Source organism: Podarcis muralis, chromosome 16 (assembly GCF_964188315.1).
Source record: "Podarcis muralis chromosome 16, rPodMur119.hap1.1, whole genome shotgun sequence".
Classification (NCBI taxonomy): domain Eukaryota; kingdom Metazoa; phylum Chordata; class Lepidosauria; order Squamata; family Lacertidae; genus Podarcis; species Podarcis muralis.
Genome location: NC_135670.1, coordinates 19,431,201 through 19,457,842, shown reverse-complemented (window position 1 = coordinate 19,457,842; position 26,642 = coordinate 19,431,201). Strand labels below are relative to the sequence as shown.

At 48.6% G+C, this 26,642-nt stretch overlaps 1 protein-coding gene across 3 annotated transcripts in view; it reads right to left on the bottom strand.

Annotated features, from left to right (window-relative positions):
* Positions 1 to 26,642, bottom strand: part of KSR2 (kinase suppressor of ras 2) — a 188,782-nt gene that overhangs the window by 21,140 nt on the left and 141,000 nt on the right. For all 3 annotated transcript variants that reach the window (XM_028710438.2, XM_028710439.2, XM_028710440.2), the window contains one exon: positions 7,360 to 7,456. In XM_028710438.2, the coding sequence (XP_028566271.2) occupies positions 7,360 to 7,456 (97 nt within the window). The remainder of the gene's footprint in view (positions 1 to 7,359; positions 7,457 to 26,642) is intronic.

The following is a 26,642-nucleotide window of genomic DNA, read 5'->3' as shown; positions in this document are numbered from 1 at the left end:
TGGCAGGCGTGCAGCTTCTTTCCCAAGCCTCCACGGGGATTTCTCTCCCGCAGCGGCATGGGTGAGAGTTGCGGGGGGGGGGCATGGCTGGCAGTGCGCAGCTTCGCCCCCCCCCCCCCCACTATCCGTGGTAATTAGGGGGCGCTGGGCGGATATTTGCACCCCGGCGCTGCATCTGCTAAAGACAGCCCTGAGTCAGATTCCCACCAAATGCATCCTTCATGGTTTGACTGGATTCTGCAGTCCTTCGTGTTTCTCCATAATACTGGGACATGCCAACTCTTACACTTCTTGACCTTTTGGATTTCTTTGAAAAGAAGACACCCCTCCTCTTGCCTTCTCTAAGGGGGTATTCCTACCCACCCACCGCATAATTCCTCGCACTTGAAAGCATAGACAGTCGGAGGCAGCAATGCTTCTGAATACCAGTTCCTGGAAACCACAGGAGGGGAGTGTGTTCTTGTGCTTGGGTCACGTTTGAGAGTTTCCCACAGGCTTCTAGCTGGCCATTGTGAGAACAGGATGCAGGATTAGAAGGGCCATTGGCCTGATCCAGCAGGCTCTTCTTATGTTCTTATGCTAGACTGCACTAAAACTTGCTTTTAAATATGTATTTGTAAAGGTATTTCCCCCTAAAACACACATTTCAAAACTTCTTTAAATACTAGGGGCTGCCGCCAAGCATCGTTCCATCACCCTTGACCAGCCCCCTCCCTTTACACCTCACTACACCCTAGGCTGTCCCATCACAGCTCACTTCAAGCTCCTCCCTCTCCACTCCCTTTAAAAAGCCACTTCATAGGATGGCCTGGTAAACTGTTATGTGAATCGCCTCACCACTCTATACCTCTCTTTCCTGTCTGCTGTACCTCCTGCTGCAATTGCCATGGCCGGCAATGAGCAGCCAGGTGAACTGCAGAGCGTGACGACACCTTGCCTTTCTATGTATATAGGAAGAAATGCATATATGTAAGCCAAGCGCTGTGACATTCAGGGTAGCACAAAACAAAATAAAAATCTGACAGGCAGCTCTCCTCCAAACCACGCATCAGTCCAGGAATGTCATGATGGTTTGGTGTGCATTGACATCCGTAAAAGGTTCGATTCCTCAAGAATCCCTCCCCCATGCACACCCTCCCCACATACACCCTTTGAAGCCCATCTGTGCAGCTTTGAACTATGAGATCACTGAACACTTGCAGTACCTCTTGGCCCTCTGATCCACCAACTGGTTAAAGAAGAACAAGGATAAAACACTAGCAGCTTACTGCAAAAGTGTTCGCCTTGCTGGGGAGATCAAGGCAAAGCGAATTGTAACCGTAGGGATTTCTTTGAGTTTGATGAGCTGAGACCTCATCGTTCAAGAAAAGAATAGAAAAAGCACCCACTGCCCAGATGCAAACAGCTTTCACTGCTCACCAAACCCCCCCCCTGTTATTCCCTGACACCCTCCCACAACTTGCTTACAGGCCTGGCGCTAATGGTCTAGAAGCGAGAAAGGTGTAGGAGGCAGGGCAAGCTGTCGTTCACCTTGCTGTCTCCACAAAGCGCTGGTCTCCGCGCTCATTAAAACCGCCGCAGTCAGCCAGCCTTCGCTGGAGAAGGAATCTATCTGCCTGGGCACTGATGTTATTTATGTTTTTGGTTTGACCTACGGGATTTGTATCACTCGCTCAGCTTTTCCATCAAAAAAGCTACAAGGTGCCTTGCATCAACATGAAAAAGAGTAATTGGTGGCAGGTATCTATCTCCCTGCTGTAGGAACATCTAGGCTTCCTTAGTGCAAAGGATGCACAAATCTGTCAGGTTCAGTTTGTCTCAGTTTTTTCCTGCCCAACCAGTTTTCAGTCCAATTTCATTTTCCAGCACAATCAGTTGCCCAACTTTTAGCTCCTTATATTTCCACATCAGTTTTTTCCCGTGTGTGTTTTTTAAAGTCCTTATGGAAATTCATCAACCTTTGCATCGTTCCTCACAGTATACACCTTTGGGCAAGCAATTTCCCCTATGGTATTTGTGCATGTTGCTTTTCACTGACATTTGCATGTGTTCCACTACTGTATAAAGGTAAAGGTAAAGGTACCCCTGCCCATACAGGCTAGTCTTGACAGACTCTAGGGTTGTGCGCCCATCTCACTCAAGAGGCCGGGGGCCAGTGCTGTCTGCAGACACTTCCGGGTCACGTGGCCAGCGTGACAAGCTGCATCTGGCAAGCCAGCGCAACACACGGAAACGCCGTTTACCTTCCCGCTAGTAAGCAGTCCCTATTTATCTACTTGCACCCGGGGGTGCTTTTGAACTACTAGGTTGGCAGGCGCTGGGACCGAGCGACAGGAGCGCACCCCGCCGCGGGGATTCAAACCACCGACCTTTCGATCGGCAAGTCCTAGGCGCTGAGGCTTTAACCCACAGCGCCACCCTGGGGTCAAACCCCACCTGGGGTACTGTGTGCAGTTCTGGACACCATAGTTTAAGAAGGATATTGACAAGGTGGAACGTGTTGAGGGAGTTGGGTATGTTTAGCCAACAGGAGATGAGAAGACAGAGGTGATGCAATAGCCACTTTCAAATATCTCAGCAGCTCTCACATGGAAGATGGAGCAAGCTTGTTTTCCGCTGCTCCAGAGGGTACCACCAGAACCAATGGATTCAGATGACAAGAAAGGAGATTCCCACCAAACATTAGGAACAACTTTCCAAGGGTAAGAGCTGTTTGACAGCAGAAAGGACTACCTCAGAAGGTGGTGGACTCTCTCTCCAACAGAGGTTGGATGGCTGTATGCCAGGGATTCTTCAGCTGGGATCTCTGCATTGCAGTGGGTCAGACTAGAGATGGCAGTCCTACAATTCTATGATTCTATGCCATTATGTATACATGTGTTGGTTTGAAAATTCCATTGTGGAACCAGAGATGTGAGAATTTCAAAGGACAGCCATGTCTCTGTTCACTTATTGCTTCGGAAAGTGTGGACTAGGTAGGTTTGCATTAAGATGGTTTCCTTTTAAAAAAATGCTGTTGGAGAATTTGCATATTTTTAAAAATATGCTTGAGCCTCTGTCTGGGGACCATAGCTCCTTCCACACCTGACGTGTGCCTTAAGGCCTAGGGTACATTCAGACATGCGGAATATTGTGTCAGTTTTCCTGATTATAATGCTAACACTTCTATCTCATTTTCTGGTGTTGCTTTCTTACTACAGTACCTGTTGCACTATGAAACAGTGGCTTTCTTGACCATTATACTGGCATGCTGCTGAATTGCATGCTCACTAGTGGGCGTGGTGTGGCACAACAACAAACACCACTGGACCTTGCTGCTACTCCCCCACGCTTTCTGCAAATGCCTGCTTCTGTTCCCCTGTGATTCCCCCATGGAAAAGGCAAGAAAGAACTGTATGCTGGTCTCCTGTCCCAGATCTTGTCACTTTATTCCCACAATTTTCTAGATAAAGGGGGCTGCAAATGGATTCTTTTTTCCTGGAATCAAATAACAAAGAAACTAGCCCTGGTATGTGCAATTTTCCACTTGTTTTCCGGAAGTGGCATTTACATTGCATGGAGGCTCAACTGCTGTACAAAAATTGACATTTACGAAATGTCGGGGAAATAGAATAAAGTGCCATGTGAATGGAGCCCTAGAAAGCTAAAGCTTCTCTTCCTTGGAACTCCCTATCCCAGCTTGACCTCCATCTATCTGAGCATGCCATTTTCTTTGAAACAAGAGGCTCCTTCCTGTAGGCAGCCTTGAATTGTCTTCAGATTTCTCTGCACGCTAGATGGGTAGCTAGCACCCCCTACTGGCTCGCAGGTTTTCTAAAATGCCAACCTGTCCTTATGTCAGGGTGGTTCCACACCTCTGCCCTGTTCCCAGGAAGTTCGCAAGGACCTTTTTTAAGTCAAGACAAATGCAGCAGGGGGAAGTAGCTGTGGGTCTTCCACTAAATATTCTGCTCCTGTCAGACTCTCGGCTCCTGTTGAATATACTGGTGTGGCTATCACTATGCACCGGGATAAGGCAGATGTGAGGTTCGCAACCCACAATTGCCTATTAGTGCTAATGGGCGAAAGCATATGGGGGCAGAAGCTAGTCCATTATGTCTGTCCACTAGCAGCCAGTCCACATGCCCCTCCCTGCCTTACTGCTAGCCCAGGGAGTGGTCCTGGTTGTTAGCTTCCTCCTCCGTAGTTGCAGCAGAACATCGCAGGGAGGAGGATGAAGGCAAAACCAGAACAAGTTGGCTCTGGCGCCACCTACTGCTGGGCTCCATGCCTTCCACCCTAACAGGTCCAAGAACCATCAGGAACTACTGTTCATGAGAGATGATGAGAGGGTGCGTATTTACCCTACATCCCTCCCTACCTGGCAATCTGGGACCAGGAATAAGTCTAGAAAGCAGTGGGGGAAATGGGATCAGGGGGGTTTCAGATACTGAAGAAGAAGAAGAAGAGTTTGGATTTGATATCCCGCCTTTCACTCCCTTTAAGAAGTCTCAAAGCGGCTAACATTCTCCTTTCCCTTCCTCCCCCACAACAAACACTCTGTGAGGTGAGTGGGGCTGAGAGACTTCAAAGAAGTGTGACTAGCCCAAGGTCACCCAGCAGTTGCATGTGGAGGAGCAGAGACGCAAACCCGGTTCCCCAGATTACGAGGCTACCACTGGGTGTGGGCAGAGGGCAACCGCATGGGTAAAAGAGATTCCCCCCAACTCAGACTGCTTATTGAGTACTTTTAACCCAGTGGTGGGGTGCCTAATGCCTTACCAATGTTGTTGGGCTACAATTCCCATCATCCCTGAGCATTGGCCATGCTTGCAGGGGCTGATGGGAGTTGTAGTCCAACAAAGACCAGGATGGCCACAGGCTCCCACCACTCCTTTAACTGGAGATATCAGGGCTGAAGCTGAGACCTTTTCGAGGCAAAGCATGCACTCTGCCCCCTATTTTGGCTCAGTGGCAAAATCAGCTCTCGGAGTGAGGCACCTCAACAAGCAGAGGGCTGCATCCAACCAAGTTCTGATCCAAGTAGACTCGGTGAAATAAATGAATCCAAGTTAGCCATTGCAGTTAACTGCAACTGATTAACATTGGACACAACTGAGAGCAAGGAAAGATCTGGCATGCTCTCTCTTGTGGCTGGGAAACAGCGGGGAGGGGGTACAGCCAGAACTCACCGGAACTTGGTTCCAGCACCTCTCAGGTGGGCACCATTGCCATTATAAGAGAACAAGGGAGGCGTTCCTTGTGAGTTCCGGCACCTCTTTTTCTAGACAAATAGCACTGGGCAACAGTATTTTATCATTTAACAGGCATTAACTGCCAGACAGGTACACACACCCCATGTAGCAAAAATTTTAGAGAAGTCTTGGAGCCTTGGCATATACATTGCTTGGGAAAGTTTGACTGAAGAGGGGGAAGAGATGGGGAGAGAAAGAGAGAGAGAGAGATTCTGGCCAAGCTCTATTAAGAAACATGGGCCGCGTTGGCGTAGATAGAAACTTGTATCTGCTCATTAGGCAGCGGATTGGGGGGGGGGGGTTAATGAAAGCCAATGAAATGAAAATGGCTTTGGGTTTGAGTTTAATAGGATAGAAATAGCCCTGATAATCCACCTTTCAATGTGACATGGAAGGATGTGGAGGAGGATGAATGAAACCCCAGCATTCCCAAGTGTGGTCTGGGGGGGGGGTAAAGTGTCCCAGACTCCATGCGGGATTGCGGACTGCACACAGGGGCCCCCAACATGGAGTCTGTGAGCTAGGGATGGGAGAGAAACCTGATTTAGTTTGCATTTAACTCTGCATTTAACCAATCCCCACTTTCCGCAACAATGCAAGAACCAAAACACAGTCATCCAAATTTCGCAATGCAGTCCTTCCAACCGAGATGTTCACAAAAATGCCTATGCTTGGGGAACGCCAGTGTGGAAATCAAGATGCTTGTGGAAATAACATACAGAAATGTATTGGATATGGGGAAATCGGTTGCAGGCTTGTGTACATTACTCAGAACCACAGACCAAGCTGCAGAAGGGTTTTCATGAGGATTTTAAAACATTGCAAGGTGCTGCAGAAATGTGCAGAGCTGAATTTTAGACGGGGAAATTGTGAAACAGAGAGAACCGAATTTGACATCTCCATCCACCCCTTTAGTTTCAAGGGAATGGTGGGCAAGTTCTGTTACGTCCAATGGAACGCCGTGGAAAACACAACTTAAGCCACTCCAAGGGAAGACACTGGAGCACTCCAAATCATTTGCACATGCACAGAAAATAGTAGATCTAGCTGGAAGGCAACACATGCATTGATCACTGCAATGCATCCATCCATCATTACTGTTATTATTATTATTTAACTGTAAGATTATTGTATATAATCATAAAGGTAAAGGTAAAAGGACCCCTGACCATTAGGTCCAGTCGTGGACGACTCGGGGGTTGCAGCGCTCATCTCACTTTACTGGCCGAGGGAGCCAGCGTACAGCTTCCGGGTCATGTGGCTTGCATGACTAAGCCACTTCTGGCAAACCAGAGCAGCGCATAGAATCGTCGTTTACCTTCCCACCAGAGTGGTACCTATTTATCTACTTGCACTTTGACATGCTTTTGAACTGCTAGGTTGGCAGGAGCAGGGACCAAGCAACGGGAGCTCACCCTGTCATGGGGATTCGAACCGCCGACCTTCTGATCGGCAAGCCCTGGGCTCTGTGGTTGAGACCACAACACCACCCGTGTCCCTTGTATATAATCATAGACATTTGTATAATCTTAAGAAGAGCTTTCTGACAGTAAGACCTCAGAGTGTGGTGGCCTCTCCTTCCTCAGAGATTTTTAAGAGCAGAGGTTGGATGGCCACCTGTGGGGGATGCTTCACCTGAGCTTCCTGCATTGCAGGGGATTAGACTGGATGACCCTTCTAACTCTGCAAATCTGTGATTATGTAATCTTAGGAGGGGCGTGGCTTGTGAGGAAGACGAGGCATGGCTGTGACTATCATGATAGGACCTTGAATCTGACACTCCGCTACTGCTCCTTTCATCTCAGAAACGTCATGAAGCGATTCCCACTGACTACTCCCGGGCTCCTTCAGCCTATTTCAGGATTCACCCAGACACAGATCAAGTAAAATAGGGCTTCACCCCACACCACATAGCACCAGATGTGTGCATGACTTGACTACTTTGCTTCCTGCTATGAATGCGTGTGTAGAAGTTGGCTGGGTGGGAAAGATATCTGCTTTCCCTCTGAACCATTTGCATCACATCCGTCAAAGCATCCACGCCAAGAGTGGGTCCCAGGCACCAGGCACACTCTCAAGAGTGTGAATGGGTGTCCCCTGAGTTTTTATTCCCCATTGCTCATACCTTGACGATCTCTTGAGCAATCTGCCTCGTTTTGTTGACATCCAGGACGATCTTGGCATCTCTCACCACCGAGTAGAGTGTCCGTCCTTTGCACAAGCTGGAAAGGAAGATGGGGAAATCGGGATTAACGGCGGGAGTGGGAAACCAAACCCACGGAAATTGCTGTAAGATCGGGACATAGAGGAAACGCCAAAGCACTTAAACGGATAGAAGGATTGCAATTTCTCATCCAGGTAATCAAAATGGTTTGGGACTTGTACACCCCAGGATGCAGTGAGAAGGACATGAATCCAGTTTGGGATGTCTGGACCCTAACTTTATGCTTTTCTTAGCTCCTTGTGGATGACAAGGACATCAATGGCTGCTAGCCACAGTGGCTGTCTTCTGCTTCCTCTATCAGAGACAGCATGCCTCTGAATGCCTGTCGCTGGGAATCATAAGTGGAGAGATGTGTTGCACTCGGATCCCACTTGCAGGCTCCTCATTGGGGCATCTGGTTGGCCACTGTGAGAAAAGGACACTGAACCAGATGGACATTGATACCACAAGACGCTTCCTTCATTCTTTGTTAAAAAGAAAAAGGGAAATTGCAAGGACTGGGCTTCGGGAGGAATTCCCATTACAGAGCTACAATTCCCAGTGTGTTCCTCATCCCGGGGAACTGTAGCTCTGGGAGGGGAAATAGGGATCTCCTTAAGAAGTCTCAGCACCCTAAATGAACTACAGCCCCCAGAATCCTTTGGGAGAGAGCCACGACTGTTTAAAGTGGTACCACAGCGCTTTAAAGGTATGGTATGAACGTGGCCTGGAACGAGACTTCTTGCTGAAGGAAGGAAAGTGTCCTCCGTACGCCAGACACGACCGCCAAACTTCCCCCTTTTCCCGTACCTGTTGCCGAGAAATCTATTTGTGGAGTCTTAATTACCAAATGCAGCTGTCGGAGAGTGGGGGGTGGGGAAGGAAAGGAGGGGACCCTGAAACCAATTAAAGCCTGTATTGACATTTGAATCATGTAATGGAGCCTGTGGGCGGATTCTGCCGCAACTTTCTCCCCACCAGAGAGGCTGCCTCCCCACTCCAGGCGATCCTGCCCACCTACACACATTGCAGGCGAAGCGAGAGAGGGCAAAGGCAATACCTGGGCTCAGATAATAAGCCAGCGCCCCCCCCCCCCGAAATAAAAGCAGCTCCGAGTGGATCGCAGGTGTTAATTTCATCTGGTTCTCTCGCTAATGACAGGAGCGCCGCAGCTTTTAATTGTTCTTCTTCTCCCGCCCCTGCAGACATCTCGCAGCTTCTGCTCCTGCCTCCCCCTCCTCGCGACACCGGAGGCAGGACCTGCCGCTCTTCAGAAGCCCGTAGGAGGACGGTGTGCAGGGGGTGGGAGGGAAGGCCGAGGCTCAGTGGCAGAACATCTGCCTCGCATGCAGAAGTCCCGGGATAAATCCCAGTGGTCCGCCACTGAGCCATAGCCCTTCATTATACTGAGTCAGACCACTGGGCCACCTAGCTTAGCATGGTCACCACAACAGACCTTCCAAGTGTCCCTATTTTCCAGGGACAGTCCTGGATTCACAGAAGCCAGTTTCTGGTTTGACCCCAGAAATGTCCCACTTTTTCTTAGGACGTCCCTATTTTCATCGGAGAAATGTTGGAAGGTATGGAATTATGCAGCCCCTGAGCCCCTGAGATTAGTAGCTATACAACCTTTAGAGGACACCTGAAGCCAAGGCAGCTCCGTCTAGGGAAGTTCTTTAATGTGTTATTATGTTTTTTATATATGTTGGAAGCCGCCCAGAGTGCCTGGGGCAACCCAATCAGATGGGCAGGGTATAAATAATAAAATTATCATCATCATTATTATGGAATAGAACCCTAACCCTATTTTCAACAGAGAAATGTTGGAGGGTATGCAATCCCTGGCACCTCCAGTTAGAGACAGGAAGGAGCCCTGCCTGAAACCCCAGGAAGCTGCTGCCAGTCAGTGTAGACAATAATGAGCTAGATGAACCACTGGCCCGACTCAGGTCCCATCTGAATTTAAGCAGTCTCTTGCCACTTTCAACAGCCGCAAGTTCCTTCAAAGAATCTTGGGAAGTGTAGTTTGTTAAGGGCACTGAGAGTTGTCTGGAGGTTCCATTCGCCACGCAGAGCTACAATTTTCAGAGCACAGGCAATGATCAAGCTGCATGTATCCAACTGACAAGTGACCGTGCACACAAGCATGGCACTGAACCCAGAAGTGACCCTAAAACATCACTAAAAGGGCAGAACAGGGAAGGGCGCTTTATGTGGGCCCCGTCAACATGCGCAGGGGTCCAGAAAACCCCCGCACAAAATGAGGATTGCCTGTTATCTAATAATTTCTCCCCAGGGAACGGATTTTTCCCTGGAAGCAAATAACTCAGAAATGAGCCCCAAACATGCGCTATATCTCTCTATATTTCTGGAAGCGGCTTTTGCATCATGTGAAAGCTGAGAAATAACCAGTGCTTTTCTTCTAGAAAGAAATAAAAAGATGTGTGTACTGCAATCCCTTGAGTACCCCCAGGAAAAAAGAACACGGGATATAATGCAGAAATTAGCAGTTCGGGAAGTGTCAGGAAACCGCAATAAATGGCAGTGTGAATGCACCCAATATCCAGTTTGGGATCATCTCTGGTTTCCTTTCTGACAAGCAAAACAGGACCCAATAATCCACTGGGCGCATAAGGGAATGCAAAATGTGAATGAGATAGGGCAGAGCTTTCTCCAGGGACACTTTCCCTGCTCATGTTTCCACACCACACTCTAGAACAAGGTCCACTTGGCAAACGAGATCTTTCCTGCCCCGCCCTGCAAGGCCTTCTCTGCATTCCTCATCGTCACGGCCCATCTCACGGGCAATGGGGCAACTGCGAACCCAACTGTGAGGCTGTCCCAGCCCACCCCTCTGAGAGCGTCTGCAAATCAGGTCCACAACGAGGCTTCGGAAGGGCATGCACATCAACTCCAAAGGAAGGCGCGGTGGAAATTAATGAGTCAAGGAATGGAATTAGTCCGTCTGGCCTGGCCTTCCGTGAGGAGGTTCAGATCATTGAGCAGATGGTCTGTAATAAAAAATGGCACCAATGCAAACAGGGAGGAGGAGGGAAACCCTCCACCTGTGTTTTCCTTATCAAACAAGAGGCACCGTTTTCTGAAGTTTCCAGAGGAGTGCTAGCCTTCTAAAGGAGTGGGGGAAGAAGTCTTGTGGCACTTGTCAGCATCCGTCCGTCTCGAGAGAGAATGGAGTGCACCTCCACTGTATTAGCAGCACTGAAGTGACCTCTCCAGGACACAAACCTGGGCAATGTATCTGTGGGTCCTGGACAGCCTAGATGACAAGACCCCACTGTCAGCCTCGCTGCTGTGGTCCAAAGGAAAGCACAGCAATACGTTTGGCACTAGCTTGGCTGCAAGAGTTGCTTGAAGGAGGCGCACAAGGCGCCATCCAACCGTCTTAGGGACTATACTCTGGATTTGGTCCACATCCAAAAGATTCCTGCATTGCAGGGGGTTAGACTAGATGGCCATTGTGGTCCCTTCCAACTCTACAATTCTACAATCCAATCCGGGGATGCCAGCCCCCACCTCTTTAGTCTCAGGGTCACTCTTGTCGATCTCAGCAGGGAAGAGGATGGGGACAAACCTGGAATCGCCTGTCTCTATCTCCACCTACTGTAAAGGCTCACCCCTCCAACTTCTGCCCTACCAGTTCCCTTGGGCACCAACTACCATTGGTGGCAGCAACAGCTCTGCCTGGGAGGACAGACTATTGTGCACCATCCCTGGATTCATTCTTTTCTCTTGCAGGACAGGTGCCTTTTTCTTTCTTTCTTGTTTTACATCGAAGGGTAGAACAGCAAGGCCCGCTCATCCCATCTGAGTAGAAACCCAACATTCAGATGTGCCATTACTTGGCTTGCCCATCATTGCCTCTTGCGCCACCCGCAGTTGAACCTCCTTCTGCCTTACTCATCTCACCAACCACTGCTGGATAATCAATACCATTACAGTGGTACCTCGGGTTACATACGCTTCAGGTTACAGACTCCGCTAACCCAGAAATAGTACCTCGGGTTAAGAAATTTGCTTCAGGATGAGAACAGAAATCGTGCTCTGGCGGCGCGGCAGCAGCGGGAGGCCCCATTAGCTAAAGTGGTGCTTCAGGTTAAGAACAGTTTCAGGTTAAGAACGGACCTCCGGAATGAAATAAGTACTTAACCCGAGGCACCACTGTACTAAAACAATAAAAACTAAAGTTTGTTGGATCTGGAGACAAAGCGAGGCGAGGCGATTGCTGAGTCACTCTCGCAAGTGCTTTCCACCAGCGGATGAGTAACCTGTTGAGAAACTTTGGTGGCAAATCTTGGGAGGTATGGAAACTCCTTGCTGGAGGAGAAGGGGGAGCCTCTCATACATAACTCCACTGCCTCTTCTTTTTCTGCTAAGGCACAGCACCTGTTGCTATTGAGCAGAAGCCACCTGCGAGATCTTTTCAAATCCTCTCCGGGTTATTTTCTTACAGTTTCTTTAGCGCTGTAAGAGGCAAAGAAAAGACCTCAAAGGAGGCAAGGATTATAGCAACGCCTCTGCTTTGCCCATCCAGGGGGTGGGGGAGTGGGGGTGGGAATACGATGTTTTTCCCGAGGTTCCTATTGACCCGGAGCTCCATCGAGACTCATGTTTAAGAGGCGTAGCAAGTAAAAAAAGGGAAAAAAAGAAAAGAAACACAGGCTTCTTTTTTGTGAGATGTGCTGCCTGATTTGCTCTTGAAGTAGGCCCTTCATAAATCAGGTCGTTTACCCGGGCACGCTCCGCTTTATAAATGGAAATTTGCATCTGTTAACCGCAAAGCCAGCTCCAGCAACCTGCGCGAACTATGCCGTGGCTTAGACAAGCACCGTACACAAGGTTCCCGGCACCGTTTAATCTGCCAATTAGAAGCACCTGGGCAGATGCGCTCCTTTGTATACGGGTGATCCTCTACCCGCAAGGAGTGCTAATATGCCAGAGAAGCTTTTTTGCCCCCTGCTTCATTGAATGTGGCACTTCTATTTCCCCTCCCGCTCCCATAAAAACCTAAGAAGAGTCCAGCTTCCTCTTCTTATCACAGTGGCCAATGAGATGCCTAAAGGAAGCCCACAAGGAGAAACTGAGCAGAACAACACTCTCCCCACTTGTGATTCTGAGCAACTGGTATGCGGGGGGCATAGGGTTGCCATCTTTCAAAAAGTAAAAAAAACCAGGACACCCCGTAAGTTCTTGAGCTTTTTTTAAACAAACCCAAAAGTTCAGAACTTCCCCCAGGACATTAATTCCAACTTTGAGATCCCAGTAAGAGTAATGTCCGGGAAAATCTGGACATAAAAAAGGTAAAAGTAATGGATCACTGGATGGTTAAGTCCAGCCACATGCTGGGGTTGCGGCGCTCATTTCACTTTCAGGCAGAGGGAGCCAGTGTTTGTCCACAGACAACTTTCTGAGGCATGTGGCCAGCAGGACTAAACCGCTTCTGGCGCAATGGAACACCATGATGGAAACTAGAGCACACAGAAACACCGTTTACCTTCCCGCCGCAGAGGTACCTGTTTATCTATTTGCACTGGCATGCCTTCAAACTGCTAGGTTGGCAGGAGCTGGGATAGAGCAACGGGAGCTCACTCTGTTGTGGGGATTCAAACCGCTAACCTTCTGATTGGCAAGCCCAAGAGGCTCAGTGATTTAGACCACAGTGCCACCCGTGTCCCAGTATGGCAGCCCTCACATAGTAGCCATGGATAGCCTTCATGAATATATCTAATCCTATTAACAACAAGAGGTCTAGTATCCTCTTCTAACAGTGACCACCCCACAAGCAGGACCCAAATGCAAGTATCCCCACTTGCGATTCCAGTAACTGATATTTAGGGGAATATACTGCCTCCAGCAGTAGAGGTGCCACACCATCTTGCTGTGCTCCCATGCCAACCTGATCCTTGGCTCCTCTGGACAACTCCTGGTGCAGCCAGGTGTTGAGCCGAGTGCCAGGGGTGGTGGGCATGCAGGGCCATCTTTACTTGGGGGTGCAAGGGGTGCAGGGCACCCAGGCGCCAAATTCTGGGGGGTGGGAAATGTATACCTACTGTATACCGGTCCCTCTCGATTGGCGGCAGTGAAAAGCAATGGAGAAAAAGTCCCCACCCCCCTCCTCCATCGCTCTGTTACTCTGTATCTTCAAATATTCCAGATGAGTCAGGAAATAAAAGCTCAACAACTTTGAGTTTGCCCCTCCCAAAAAAAGCTCACTAAAAGTTCATTTGGGAGTGGCTTAACTAAATTTGGGGGTGCTGGGCAGATCTTTGCACCCTGGCGGCGCATATGCCCTGTGGGCATGGGACAGCAGATTTGCCTAACTTGGTCATTTACTCGCCTTCACCTCCAGCCAAAGTTCTGGGCCTGAGCTCTCCAACTCCAGCCCAGTCCACTGCATCGTGAACCACTGGCCTGAGGAAAGTTAAGCTTTCAAAGCAAGCAACATTACTTTTCTAACAGCGTTCCTGCTCTCAGAGGGCTTGGGGTAATATGAATGGCTTTTAAGTATGCATGGGAAAAGCATCTCATTTTAGAGATGTTTATAGCAGTCCTCCGCCACTGTCAACATCCCCCCACCCTCCCAGGGAAACGGGCCATTTCAAAGGCTGGAGGAATTTGCGGTGAGTGTGAAGATTGCTCAGCCAAGCAAGCCCAATCCCAAATTGCTTTGCAGGAAAGGCTCCTCTGTTTATCTGCGTGAGCTGGAGGTGGCAGGGAGAAAAATATGAAGGGAGCTAACAAGTCCATTGCAACCTGCGAAGGAACAAGGGCAGGGGGCCGGAGTGACGGCCCTCTGGCATTTTCCAATTGGGTGGAAAGGGAGCCCAACGCGGCACTTCTCAAGAGAGCAGGAAGTCAGAGCTCTTTGCTGTCTCTGGCATGCGGTAGCTGAGTCTGATTCACGCAAGGGAAGGCTTGCAAAAGTCAAAGGTGGGCTTTTGGAAACAAACAGAGGCCAACCGGCTGCAAATTAGCTACCGAGCAAAGTTCAGAGTGTTGGTGTATAAAGCATAGCCCCATACAAAGCTACCTCAGGATGTGATTTTCAAATACAAATATACACCGCAGTGACTATAAATCCAGAGATTCTCACTCAGGGGTAAGCCAGCAAGGGGTGTAATCCTGACACTGCTGGCCTCCGGCCCCATCCAGGAAGGTCAAGGGTGATGGGAGTTGTAGTCCAGCAACATCGGGGAGGGGGCTGTGTTGCCCACCTCTGTTCCAAATGCATGTACATCTATCCCTTTAAAAAATACATTCATATTTTATAAAGTTTCTTCTTGATCCTAGAGTTGGAGGGGGGTGAACCTCTGCACCCTTGTACTGTGGCTTAAGCAAACATCTGTGGACCGTGGGGATTCTAATAAAGGAAAAGAAGATGAGGCATGACTAACACAGCTATCCCCACCTTTTGTCTGATTTTGAGCTAGAGGCCACAGCAGTGTACTTGCCAAGCACAGCAAGCATTCAGGATAAGCTGGTGGTGGTCAGGACCATGGACAGCTCTCTCCTTGACGCAAAGCAAACTGACCAGCAAACAAGTTGGATGTCAGAATCATAGAATTGTTGCATCTGCAATAGCCTGGAACAAAGGTGCCCAACATGGTGCCCTGCAGATGTTACTGGATTCCAACTCCTACAGCCCCAGCCAGCAAGGTCAATGGGTAGAGACAATGAGAACCATAGTCCAACAGCATCAGGAGGGCGCCAGGTTGGCTATCCCTGCCCTAAAAGAAGCCTGTGCAGAACAACAACATTCCTACCCACTCCCCCCCCCCCCCCCCGGTGAGGAACTATCAGCAAAAACAAGCATGAACTGGATTAAAGTTCAATGGAAGTACTTCTAATGGAAGAAAGGAGAAAAGTCTCTCCTAGCCAAGGAGTGTAGGAAAGACATCTGCTGTCACGTGCCTTCTGACTTTCCGTGGAGGTGCCTTTGCAGGGAAAATGAGAGTCTGGGAATAAGACTTTTCCTCTCCCCCATCTTCTCTATCGGCACACACACTTGCCTAGCTCTGCTTGCTACTAAACACAGGCATGATGGACATTATTTAAACAGTAGCATGTTTTTGATGGCAGCCCTTGACACCTGGTACACAAGATAAAGTCGGGTTAACGTTTCCCAAGCTGAAGAGCAGGCTAGGAGCAAGCCATTTAGAGACACAGTGCGTCCTTAGTGGAAGGAACCTCTCCCATTCAGGGGGGGGGGGCGCAAAGATGCTCCCATGACTCACTCCCAGAAGAGGTGAGGGTCACCTTAGCTTATCTGCTCCCTGCACACCATGGGAAACTAGTCAACTTCTTTGCCTTTGCATCTTTTTGGGGGGAGGATGTGCTTATAATTGGTTCGGCGAGGTCTAGTAACATGGAAAGCATATTTGACTCCTTCCTTTCCCTTTGAAGGCTCCTAATATATTCTACATTATTAGCAGCCTTTGGAATATTAGGAGGAGGAAGGTATTGGGGAAGGAAGGCAGGGACCCTGCCTTTAGAGATGAACCTTTTGATTAGAAAACCTTGCTTAGTTCAAACCTGTCCTCTGGCTAAAGGGAGGGAGGGAGGGAGGGAGGGAGGGAGGGAGAGAGGGAGTTGAAACAGCATGATAGGTCCACATTTATTCACTGTCACAGATGCATCATATTAACCCCTCAAAAAGTGATACAGAGGCATAGTTAATTCTAAACCATAGAATGCCCAAATAGAGCCACATGTCATGGGAAGTTGAGAGTAAGAAATTCAACAATATCTGGAGAAGGTTGTAGCTCAGTGATTAGAGGACATAAGAACCACCTCCTGGATCAGGCCAATGGCCCTTCTAGTCCAGTATCCTGCTCTCACAGTGGCTAAACAGTTGCCTGTGGGAAACCAGCAAGCAGGATTCAGGCACAAGAGCCCTCTCCCCTCCTGTGGTTTCCAGCAATTGGTGTTCAAAGGCAGTGTTGCCTCCAACGGTGGAGGTAGAGCCGAGCCATCAGGGCTAATAGCCCTCAATAGCAACATCCTCCATGAATTAGTTCAACCCTCTTTTAAAGCCATCCAGGTTGGTGGCCCTCACTGCCTCCAGTGGGAGTGAGTTCCATAGTTTAACTGCGGGTTGCATGGTGAAGTGCTTTCTTTTATCCGCCCTGAGTCTGTCAACATTCAGATTCCTTGGATGTCCGCAAAAGTTCTAATGTTATCAGAGAGGGAGGAAAATAAATTCTCTGTTCACTCTCTCCATGCCATGCGCAACCTTATAAACTTGTTATCATGCCACCTTTGACTTGCCTTTTCCTCTGGATGCAGTGCACCTGCTTTGCATCCAGAAAGCTCCAGGTTTAATCCCCAGCATCTCCAGGTAGGGCAGGGGGAGATCCCTCTTTGGAAGTCTAGAAAGGCACAAGAGCAGACTGCGTAGCTTTGGACTATACATGGACCAGCACCAGAGAATGAATTTAATATTTCCTTATGGGGAAAATCCATAGCTCAGTGAAAGAGAGTCTTTCTTGCCTGCCTTAGGTCCCAGGTTCAATCCCCAGGATATCCAGGTAGGCCACTGAAATCCTGGAGAGCTGCTGCCAGTCACTGCAGACACTGCTAAAAAGGTAAAAAGGTAAAGGACCCCTGGACCGCTAAGTCCAGTCAAAGGCAACTATGGGGTTGCGGCGCTCATCTCGCTTTCAGGCTGAAGAAGCCTGTGTTTGTCCACAGACAGCTTTCTGGGTCATGTGACCAGCATGGCTAAACTGCTTCTGGTGCAACAGAACACCGGGACAGAAATCAGAGTGCAAGGAAACACTGTTTACCTTCCCGCCGCAGTGGTACCTATTTATCTACTTGCACTGGCGTTCTTTCGAGTTGCTAGGTTGGCAGGAGCTGGGACAGAGCAACGGGAGCTCACCCCGTCGCAGGGATTCGAACCGCTGACCTTCTGATCGGCAAGCCCAAGAGGCTCAGTGGTTTAGACCACAGCGCCACCTTTTTTAGACACTACCACACTAGATGGGCAGATGGTCCTGTTTGATATAAGGGAGCTTCCCATGTGGACTCTCCTTCATTGGAGGCTTTTAAAACTGAGGTTGGCTGTCCATCTGCCTGGGATACTTTAGCAACGGTTCCTGCATTGCAGGGGGTTGGACCAGGTGACTCTTGGGGTCCCTTCCAACTCTAGAATTCTATGGTTCTATGTTGTCTGTCCCCCCCCCCTACCATGCAAGTTCACCCTTTCCAGCCTTGGCCACAGGATGGAAGTTCTGCAAGATGCACAGCAGAAATTTCAGGTGTCTCCATCATTTTCCTCATCTCCCCCACCGCTTGCCTCCCACCACACTCGCCAGCTGTCAGAATGAAATGGCGTCTCCCCAGAGGAGGATGTGTGCTCATTTAATGTATGTATTAATAAGTATATTGACTTTCTCTTCCCCTCCCCCCCAGTTGTCAGCCTCCATCAAGATTTATTCCCCCTTCACGGCCCCTTATTGACTGAGGAAAAGAGTATTCCCACAGGTCAATCAATCCTGATCCAGACCGTGGACGGGAGTCAATAGCTATTTATTATATGATATATGGGCTTCATTGCTTTAAACGCTATTAAAGGGGGAACATGGCAGAAGAGTGTAAGGCAGGAAGCAGAGCGGGAGGTGTTCAAGCTCAAAGCCAGAAGGCGAGGGGAGACTTGGGGAGAACCAGAGAACCAGGAGGATGGGGGGGGGGGCGGACTGCCTGAGGTGGGGGGGGAATGTGAGCAAGGTGCTCAACAGCTCATTGTCCACAGCAGGTCACCTTTTGGTCTGGCAAACAGCAACAAAGTTATGCAGTTTTGACCACAGTGCTTACTGTTCTCAGGAGCCAACTGCAACATGCACCATCACTTCGCTGGGCTCAGAGAGCTGCTGCCAGTCAGTGCAGGCAATACTGAGCTAGATAGACCAATGGTCTGGTTTGACATAAGGCAGCTTCCTATGTTCCTATGTTTTAAAGGAAGGGCTGTAGCTCCATGGTGGGGAGTTGTGTGATGAAGAAGGGTCTGAAGTTCTGGAAAGCCGCCTTCAGTCCATGTAGACCATAATGAGCTATGGTCTGACTCAGTATATTCAAGTTTCTATGTCTCTATGTTTAGAGATCTCCTTGTGGCTGCCCTCAAATCGCCCAAGGAAGCTTTTCCATGGATCTCTCTTTCGTCCAGGAGAGTGCACGCTGCTCTTTTTAAAGTGTGCTCCTAACCCATGGATGCAAACAGAGGGCCATCCTAACCTCTGCTTAAAAACCTCCAATGGTCTCCCCTTCATCTGTCAGGGATGCTTTAGCTCTGGTTCGTGCCTTGCAGGGGGTTGGACACTTGGGATCCCTTCCGACTCTAGCATCTATGACAGGAGCAGAGCTCCTTAGGCTTACATGGATCTCTTCTCCTTGCTCCTTGCTCTTGGAAGGTCCTTGGAAGTTCCCCCATCCCTGTTTTCATGGGCAAACACAACCTAGAGTCATTGCCTTCAGGAGGAAAAGAGACTTACACAGGATGAGCAGGTAGGAAGCAAAAATGCACACACAGTCAGCACATCTCTCGAAGCGTTAGCAATTCCAAAGTGGCAACGCTTAAACCTCTAGCTCCAGAGACACCAGGAATTCCAAACTGCTCCCCCCCCCCCAATTCGCAGCGACGTTTAAAAGTGCCTCTTTTCTGGGATCTCTTCACCCACTCCCTTGCAGCCAGATTTGGCAAGTCCGTTTCAGGGCCTCTTCCCACCAGGCCTACAGCCAGACATATTGGAGTGCGGCGGCTTAATGAGGTGGAAAATCTTTGCGGAGTTGCTTCTTAAGTGAGCATTTGGCATGGATATTGCCTGCATGCTTTTCATTAGGTCTGTGTGACTAAAACGATACTTACTCTCACCTCTTAAGAAAAAGCAAGATAGAAATTCAGAACAGGAGCCTGGTAGTGTATCCCTGGCAGGATATACTGCAGCCACAGCTCCCCTCCACCCCCACTGTGGCTCTGCAAGGGGGTGCAGGATTGCCTGTGCAAAGCAGGGCGAGACAAGCCAGTCTGGATTGTCTATTAATTAGGATTCGCTCTCAGCAGCAAAGTCAAATCAAGCTAAAGGGAGACCTTGAATAATAGCACAGCATGGCTCATAACAAGACATCAGGAGACATGTCCTCCAATAAAATACTGATTTGCAGGCACAGTACTGAGTCTTGCACATTGCAACTGTTCGGGCAGGACTTGCACACCAGCAAACCCCCCCCCCAAACCCCAACCCTCTGTTCTATAATCCTTTGCACTGTGGCAAGTTCCCCTGATTTGAACTAATTTGGCCTTAAATGCTGCAGTATGATCGCAAAAGGGACGCGGGTGGCACTGTGGGTTAAACCACAGAGCCTAGGACTTGCCAATCAGAAGGTTGGCGGTTCGAATCCCCATGACAGGGTGAGCTCCCGTTGCTCGGTCCCTGCTCCTGCCAACGTAGCAGTTTGAAAGCACATCAAAGTGCAAGTAGCTAAACAGGTACCGCTCCGGCAGGAAAGTAAACGGAGTTTCCGTGCGCTGCTCTGGTTCGCCAGAAGCGGCTTAGTCATGCTGGCCACATGACCCGGACGCTGTATGCCGGCTCCCTCGGCCAGTAAAGCAAGATGAGTGCCACAACCCCAGAGTTGGCCACAACTGGACCTAAAGGTCAGGGGTCCCTTTACCTTTTATGATCGCAAATCATTTAGTAGATCGCCATGGGGTGATGAGCCAGTGTGGCGTAGGGGTTAGGGTGTTTCACTAGGACACAGGAGACTAGGGTTCAAATTGCCACTCAGCCATGAAGCTCACTGGGCATAGCTGTCAACTTTTCCCTTTTCTTGTAAGGAATCCTATTCGGAATAAGGGAATTTCCCTTAAAAAAAGGGAAACATTGACAGCTCACAGGGCTGTTGTGGGGATTAAATGAGGAGCCAGAGAAAACTATGTACACCACCGTGGGCCTCTTGGAGGAAGGGTGGAATACCAATGCAATCAATCACTCAGTAAATCAATGAGTTCCCACGATGCAGATTACAACGATTTAAAAATACATTATTAAAATACGTTGAAACAAACTACAGTCAAGAGAATAGGGTGGATCCATATCTATCTATCATCTATCTATCTATCTATCTATCTATCTATCTATCTATCTATCTATCATCTATCTATCTATCTATCTATCATCTGTCTATCTATCTATCTATCTATCATCTATCTATCTATCTATATCTATCTATCATCTATCTATCTATCATCTATCTATCTATCTATCTATATCTATCTATCTATCATCTATCTATCTATCTATCTATCTATCTATCTATCTATCTATCTATCTATCTAGTTCCTAAAAATCTAAGGCTGCCACAGTTTGTGTAGCAGCCGATCATGTAAGAAAGTTAGTGCTACAGTACTAAAGCAATACTTCCCAGGCGCCACAAACACCCACATCACACAGGTTTTCTCGATGTTCAACCGATAATGTGCAGCGCATCTAATGAAATGATTTCCATGTCGTTAAAACATGTTTTCTTTGCCTTGAGGGGGACATAGAGAGAGGGGGGGGGGAAAGAGACACAGCAAAGGACCTGTTTCATCTAGAGAAGTTTTCCCCTAGAAGGATCAGGCTGGTGTCTCACCCAGTTATTTCTCTGGCAGAGCCATAATTAAATGGGAGATAGTAAGATGTGCAAGGGACCTAGCGGCGCCTAATTAAGCCTGGCTTTCCCGAGACCAGCTGCTGGAGGCGAACCACCTTCTCCAAAAGCGAGCATCATTAGTGACATGAATGGGATGGAGGGCGGGAGGAGCACCATGTATCGCAGCTTCCATATTGCCAGAGGGCCCCTTTAGCAAGCCCAAGGGAGAGGGCTGCCTTTAATATTTCATCAAAGGCTTCCATGTTTAAACACTGCGTTTCCTTTTATGATTGTTTAATCAACGCGACAGCAGGACCTTAGAGCTGGGAAGCTGTTTACACTTTCGCGCGAGATCCAATACGGTTTTGAAGATGGAGATAAGCTCCCACGAGGGAGCTCTCTGGAAAAGGAGCCTGACTTTTCAAAGTTAGACTGGAAACGCGGGTCGCGGGTCTTGGCCGCCCCATCGCAGAAACATGGGAGGCTTCTTTTATGGGGAAGGGTCGTGGCTCAGGGGAAGAGAAGGTGCTTTGCATGCAGCAGGTCCCAGGTTTGGATTTGGATTTGATATCCCGCTTTATCACTACCCGAAGGAGCCTCAAAGCGGCTAACTTTCTCCTTTCCCTTCCTCCCCCACAACAAACACTCTGTGAGGTGAGTGGGGCTGAGAGACTTCAGAGAAGTGTGACTGGCCCAAGGTCACCCAGCAGTTGCATGTGGAGGAGCGGGGAATTGAACCCGGTTCACCAGATTACGAGACTACCGCTCTTAACCACTACACCATCCCCCAATGGCATCTCCAGGTAGCAATGGGAGAGGCGCCTTGCCTGAAATGTTGGAGAGCTTCTGCCAGTTTCTGCAGAGGAGTGGCGGACCTTAGGGTCCCAAGTTTCAGCAGTGAACAGTTCAACACCAAAATTCAGCACCTTCCCCCCAATCCTCTTGCCTTCCATTCTGCATAATAGTTGCAGAGCCCCCTGTGGCACCCCCGAGACTCTGCACCCAGTGTGACCGAATCGGTCGCTCTCCTCTCTGCGTGGAGACTTCTTGGCAGGGCTGGTCAGGGGGAGAGGAGGGATGGGATGAAGGTACTGAACTGGATGCTGGGGGAGGGCAAGGAATCCACCAACAGGTGTCCCCACCCCACAGGTGCTGGACTTCCTGGTGGATGAGGATGAGCCGCCTGAAACAGGCCCCGGCTCTCTCCCTGCTGGTGGCATTTCCTGCCCAACTCTGAAAATGGGCCATGAGCTGCACTTCCTATCCTTGGAGAGGCTTATACCTTTAAGAAAGTGGAAGGTGAGGAGCAGAATAAATAATAATGTTTAAAAGCCTTTGGATCACCTTGTATTATTATAAACAAGATGCCTGTCAAGCAAACCTCCCAGATGCAGAAAACATGAATTAAGTCACAAGATACTGAAGAAGAGATGGGGATTTAATGTATTTTAAATCTTTTGTTGGAAGCCGCCCAGATGAGCAGGGTATAAATAAATTATTATTATTATTATTATTATTATTATTATTATTATTATTATTATCCCTGAATGTGGCTGTTACCTGTATGCCAGCTATTATACATCAGCTAATTGATGGGTCTTTTCCATGCTTTGGGTTGTATCCAATGCTAGTCCTACTCAGAGGAGACTGCCAATCATTTTCTGGGTACAATTCAAAGGGCTGGTTTTAAATGGCTCAGGACCCCATACCTCAAGGCCCCATACCTCTCCCCAAATAAAACGACCCAGAGCCCCCTGCAATCATCATTGGAGGCCCTTCTTTGTATGCCCGCTCCACAAGAGATCTGGAGAGTGGTAACATGAGAACGGGCCTTTTCTGTGGTGGCTCCCCATTTGTGGAATGCTCTCTCCAGCAAGGCTTGCTTGGGAGTCATCACTACATATATTTAGGCGCTAGGCAAAAACACTCCTCTTCTCCCAGGCTTTGGCTAACTAAACAATTTATGTCCTTTTAAACTGGGAGGAGGGTATTGTTATTGTTTCTTACCATGTTTCCTTTCTTATTCTTGTATTTTCTATCGTAAACCACCCTTTGATCCTCAGATGAAGGGTGTATAGAAACTTACTAAACCAATAAATAAATAACTGTAATTAAACAAGAGGGGAAGCACTCACTGATCACAACCCGAGAATGTCCCTGTTAGATTGGGGACGATACAATAATTTTACACTTCCGACTTTGGAAAGGAGGCTGGGAACTGATGGAAAAGCCAAGCAGGAAACCCTGCAGACCAAGATTAAGGCATCAAGCACACCGTCTTAGCCTAGCTGGCTCATCAAGCTGTCAAGAAGGAGACCTTGGATGTGCTTTGCAGAGCTCCACAAGGACGAGCGATGCCTCTTAGCCAAAAGAGGACTCGCAGTTTGGTGCAAACAGGCCAAACGGGAATGTTTTGCACTCTGCAGTCCTTGACAGGGCAGGAACTATTGGCAGAGATGCTTTCCTTTGGAGACTGAGAATGCTGGAGACTGACACGACACCAGGAACCATCTGTTTATTTAAAAACATGCCAAGTGCATGATGGGCGAACCCAGGTTAGTCGTGCCATTAATTTCAATGGGTCTACTCTGAGTAGGACTAAAAATGGGGTGTGAACCATTCTTTCCAAGGCACGTGGTCAACCCACCCAGTCTCGTAGGCTTGCACAGGAGCAGGGGAGAGGCACTGAGTCCTTCTGTAGCCTGGTCTGCAATCCTTACCTTATCCTAGACCCATCACCATCACCACCCTGTTTCCCTTTCAGGATCCACTGCCTCTTGCCCTTCCTTTCCTTACATCTCCCCATCCTTTCTCCAGCTACCTAATGTTTCTGAGCTCCAGGAACAAGGAAATAGTGCAGGCTGGAGAAAGTTCCACCCACCAGCCGATGCAGTTAAAGCCCAGCTCTTACCTGACCTTCCCACTAGTCACAGAGAAATAATAGCAGGCTAGAGGGAAAGTCAGAGAAGAACTTTTTTTTTTTAACATCTCGGAACACCAAGCCACACTTGCGTCTGCATCTGTTCTTGCTGAAAACTAATTAAAATGAATGCCAAGCATGCACACTGCTATTCCCTTGGGGGGAAACCTACCAACCATTCTACTGATTCCCTTCCCACCCCCCCCAAGGAATCCCTACATCAACTTGTTTGCAACTTCTGTAAAATGGACAGAAACTTTGCATTGCTATCGGAGAACTTGTCCTGTGTTAGGGATCTTTGCAGAATGAACCTCAGGGGACACTGCTCTGCCAGAGGCAGCAGAGAGGAGCAAGCCCCTGGGACAAGGACTGCTGCTACCTCCACAGCTTGAGGCTCCTCTGTGTTCCTCCTCTGAAGACTGCCTCTGAGAGGCTTCCCAGCTCTTCCAGCACCTCTGGAATACAGATTTGACCCAATTTATGGAAAGCTAGCTAAAAAACCTGGTTTGTCTGCCGTCTATTTAAATGTGATGCCATTGTTAAAACAGCTGCACAGACTGCTACTACCGAGCCAGGTTCAAAACCTTGAACAACTTAGGTACATTGTACCCCAGGGACCACTTGAACCCTTGTATCCCAGCTCAATCAATAAGATCATCTGCAGGAGCATCGCTGGTCATTCCCCAAGTTGGTGAGGCTTGTTTTGCAACAACAAGAAACTGAGTCTTTAGTGTCATCGGCCCAGTCCTGTGGAATGCTCTGCCACCAGAGATCCAGCAGACGCCTTCTGTGCCAGCTTTTAAACGCCTTCTGAAAACTTTTGTATTCCGCTGGGCCTAGGCAGGCAATGAATAATACATCCCCCACAATGACCTGCTGAGATTTGTTTTAATTCTTTTGCTTTCAACTTTTTAAAAATTTGTTAAAATGATTTTACTGCATGGTTTCATGTTTTTATATTGCTGTAAACTGTTGTGAGATATTTCTATGATACAGCAGTATATAAATATTTTAGCAAATACAGTGGTACCTTGGGTTAAGAATTTAATTCATTCTGGAGGTCCGTTAAGAGTTTGGGGGGATTCAGTCTTGATGGAACCTTGGGTCCCTTCCAAAGCAGTGATTGTGTATCTGTAAGGGTGGAATGTATAAGAGGAAACCAGCCCAACCGATTCCTTTGTCAAGGTAATGGGTAAGACTGGCTAACTAAGGACCACAATTTAGCATATCCAACGAAGTTGTTCCGCTGCCATAGAAACGAATGGGTGGGCCTTTTCCTAATTGAAGAACAATAGGCCAGGGATGCTGGGTAGGTGAGAATTATGTGCTGCTGGAAGCTGAAGACTATGAAGCATGTCTTGCTCTCTGCCGAAGATAAGCTGGACTTTGGGGTTTCCTTGAAAACCAAATGGGGAAGCAAGATCTGTTGGGGTGTTAATGCTGTGAGCCCCTCCATCCTATGCTCAGGCTGTATATATGTGTAAAGAAAAGCACATATCCTAAAGACACCACAGTCTCCTCTGACCTTCATTCCAAGGAGACCGAACGCTGGGTAAGTCTAATCAGAACCAATGGAACCTCTCACCACTCAGAGATTGGGGTGGAGTGTAACAATATTGAAAGGGAAGAGAATTCCAGTCTGCTTCATGACTCACAGCTTGCCACAACAACCAGGCACCATCAGGGGGTCTGTTCAACGAAGTCACGGTGTCCATAGCAATGCAAAACACATACAGGATGTCCTGTGCACCTCACACCACAGCTCATGAAAACAGCAGGCACAAATAGAAACGTTTCACGTATCGATTTAATGAGCTGAGCTAGAAGCCTCGGGAGGAAGACCAGCTCCCAGCTGAAGAAGATAAACACTCAGTGATTGTGGCCTGAGAATGTCCCGATTAGACTGAGGGCAATCCAGTCATGTTGCCCTTTGACCTTAGAAAGGAGGCTGGGAACTGACAGAGAGCCGAGCAGGAAACCCTGCAGACCAAGATTAAGGCATCAAGCACACAGTCGTAGCGTAGCTGGCTCATCAAGCTGTCAAGAATAAGACCTTGGATGTGCTTTGCGGATTTCCACGCGGAAAAGCAGCGCCTCTTAGCCGAGAGAGAACTCGCAATTCGATGTGAACACACTAAAGGGGGGTGTTTTAAATGCAGTTTTACACTCTCCAGTGTTGAACAGGTGGGAAGTCGGGGCAACCTTGGCACAGACGGCTTCCTTCGGAGAGGCACATCCTGCAGTCTTGCAGGTTATCTGGAACCACCTGTTTATCTAAAGGCATGCAAAGTGCCCATCCCTGTGACAGGTGAACCATGTTCAGGGAAGGAGAGCCCAGGTGTTGTGGCGGCATTTGGGGGGTTAGGGGGTGCAATGTCCTGGCCCATAACGGCTGCATTACTTGGACCAGGATTTTGTTTTCTGCTTGAAACATTAACATTAAAATCAGTACAGTACACAAGCAAGGCATGGGTTACCAGCACAAACGGCAATGGGTAGCAAGCTCAGATGTTGATCCAATGGCTGGCACGCTCCCTGGGCTCCTGTTATATGCTGCTTCTGGATGCAGAGGTGACATATAGCCATCATGAGCAGTAACCATTGATCATTTTATCATCTCTGAATTTGCTGGATTCAT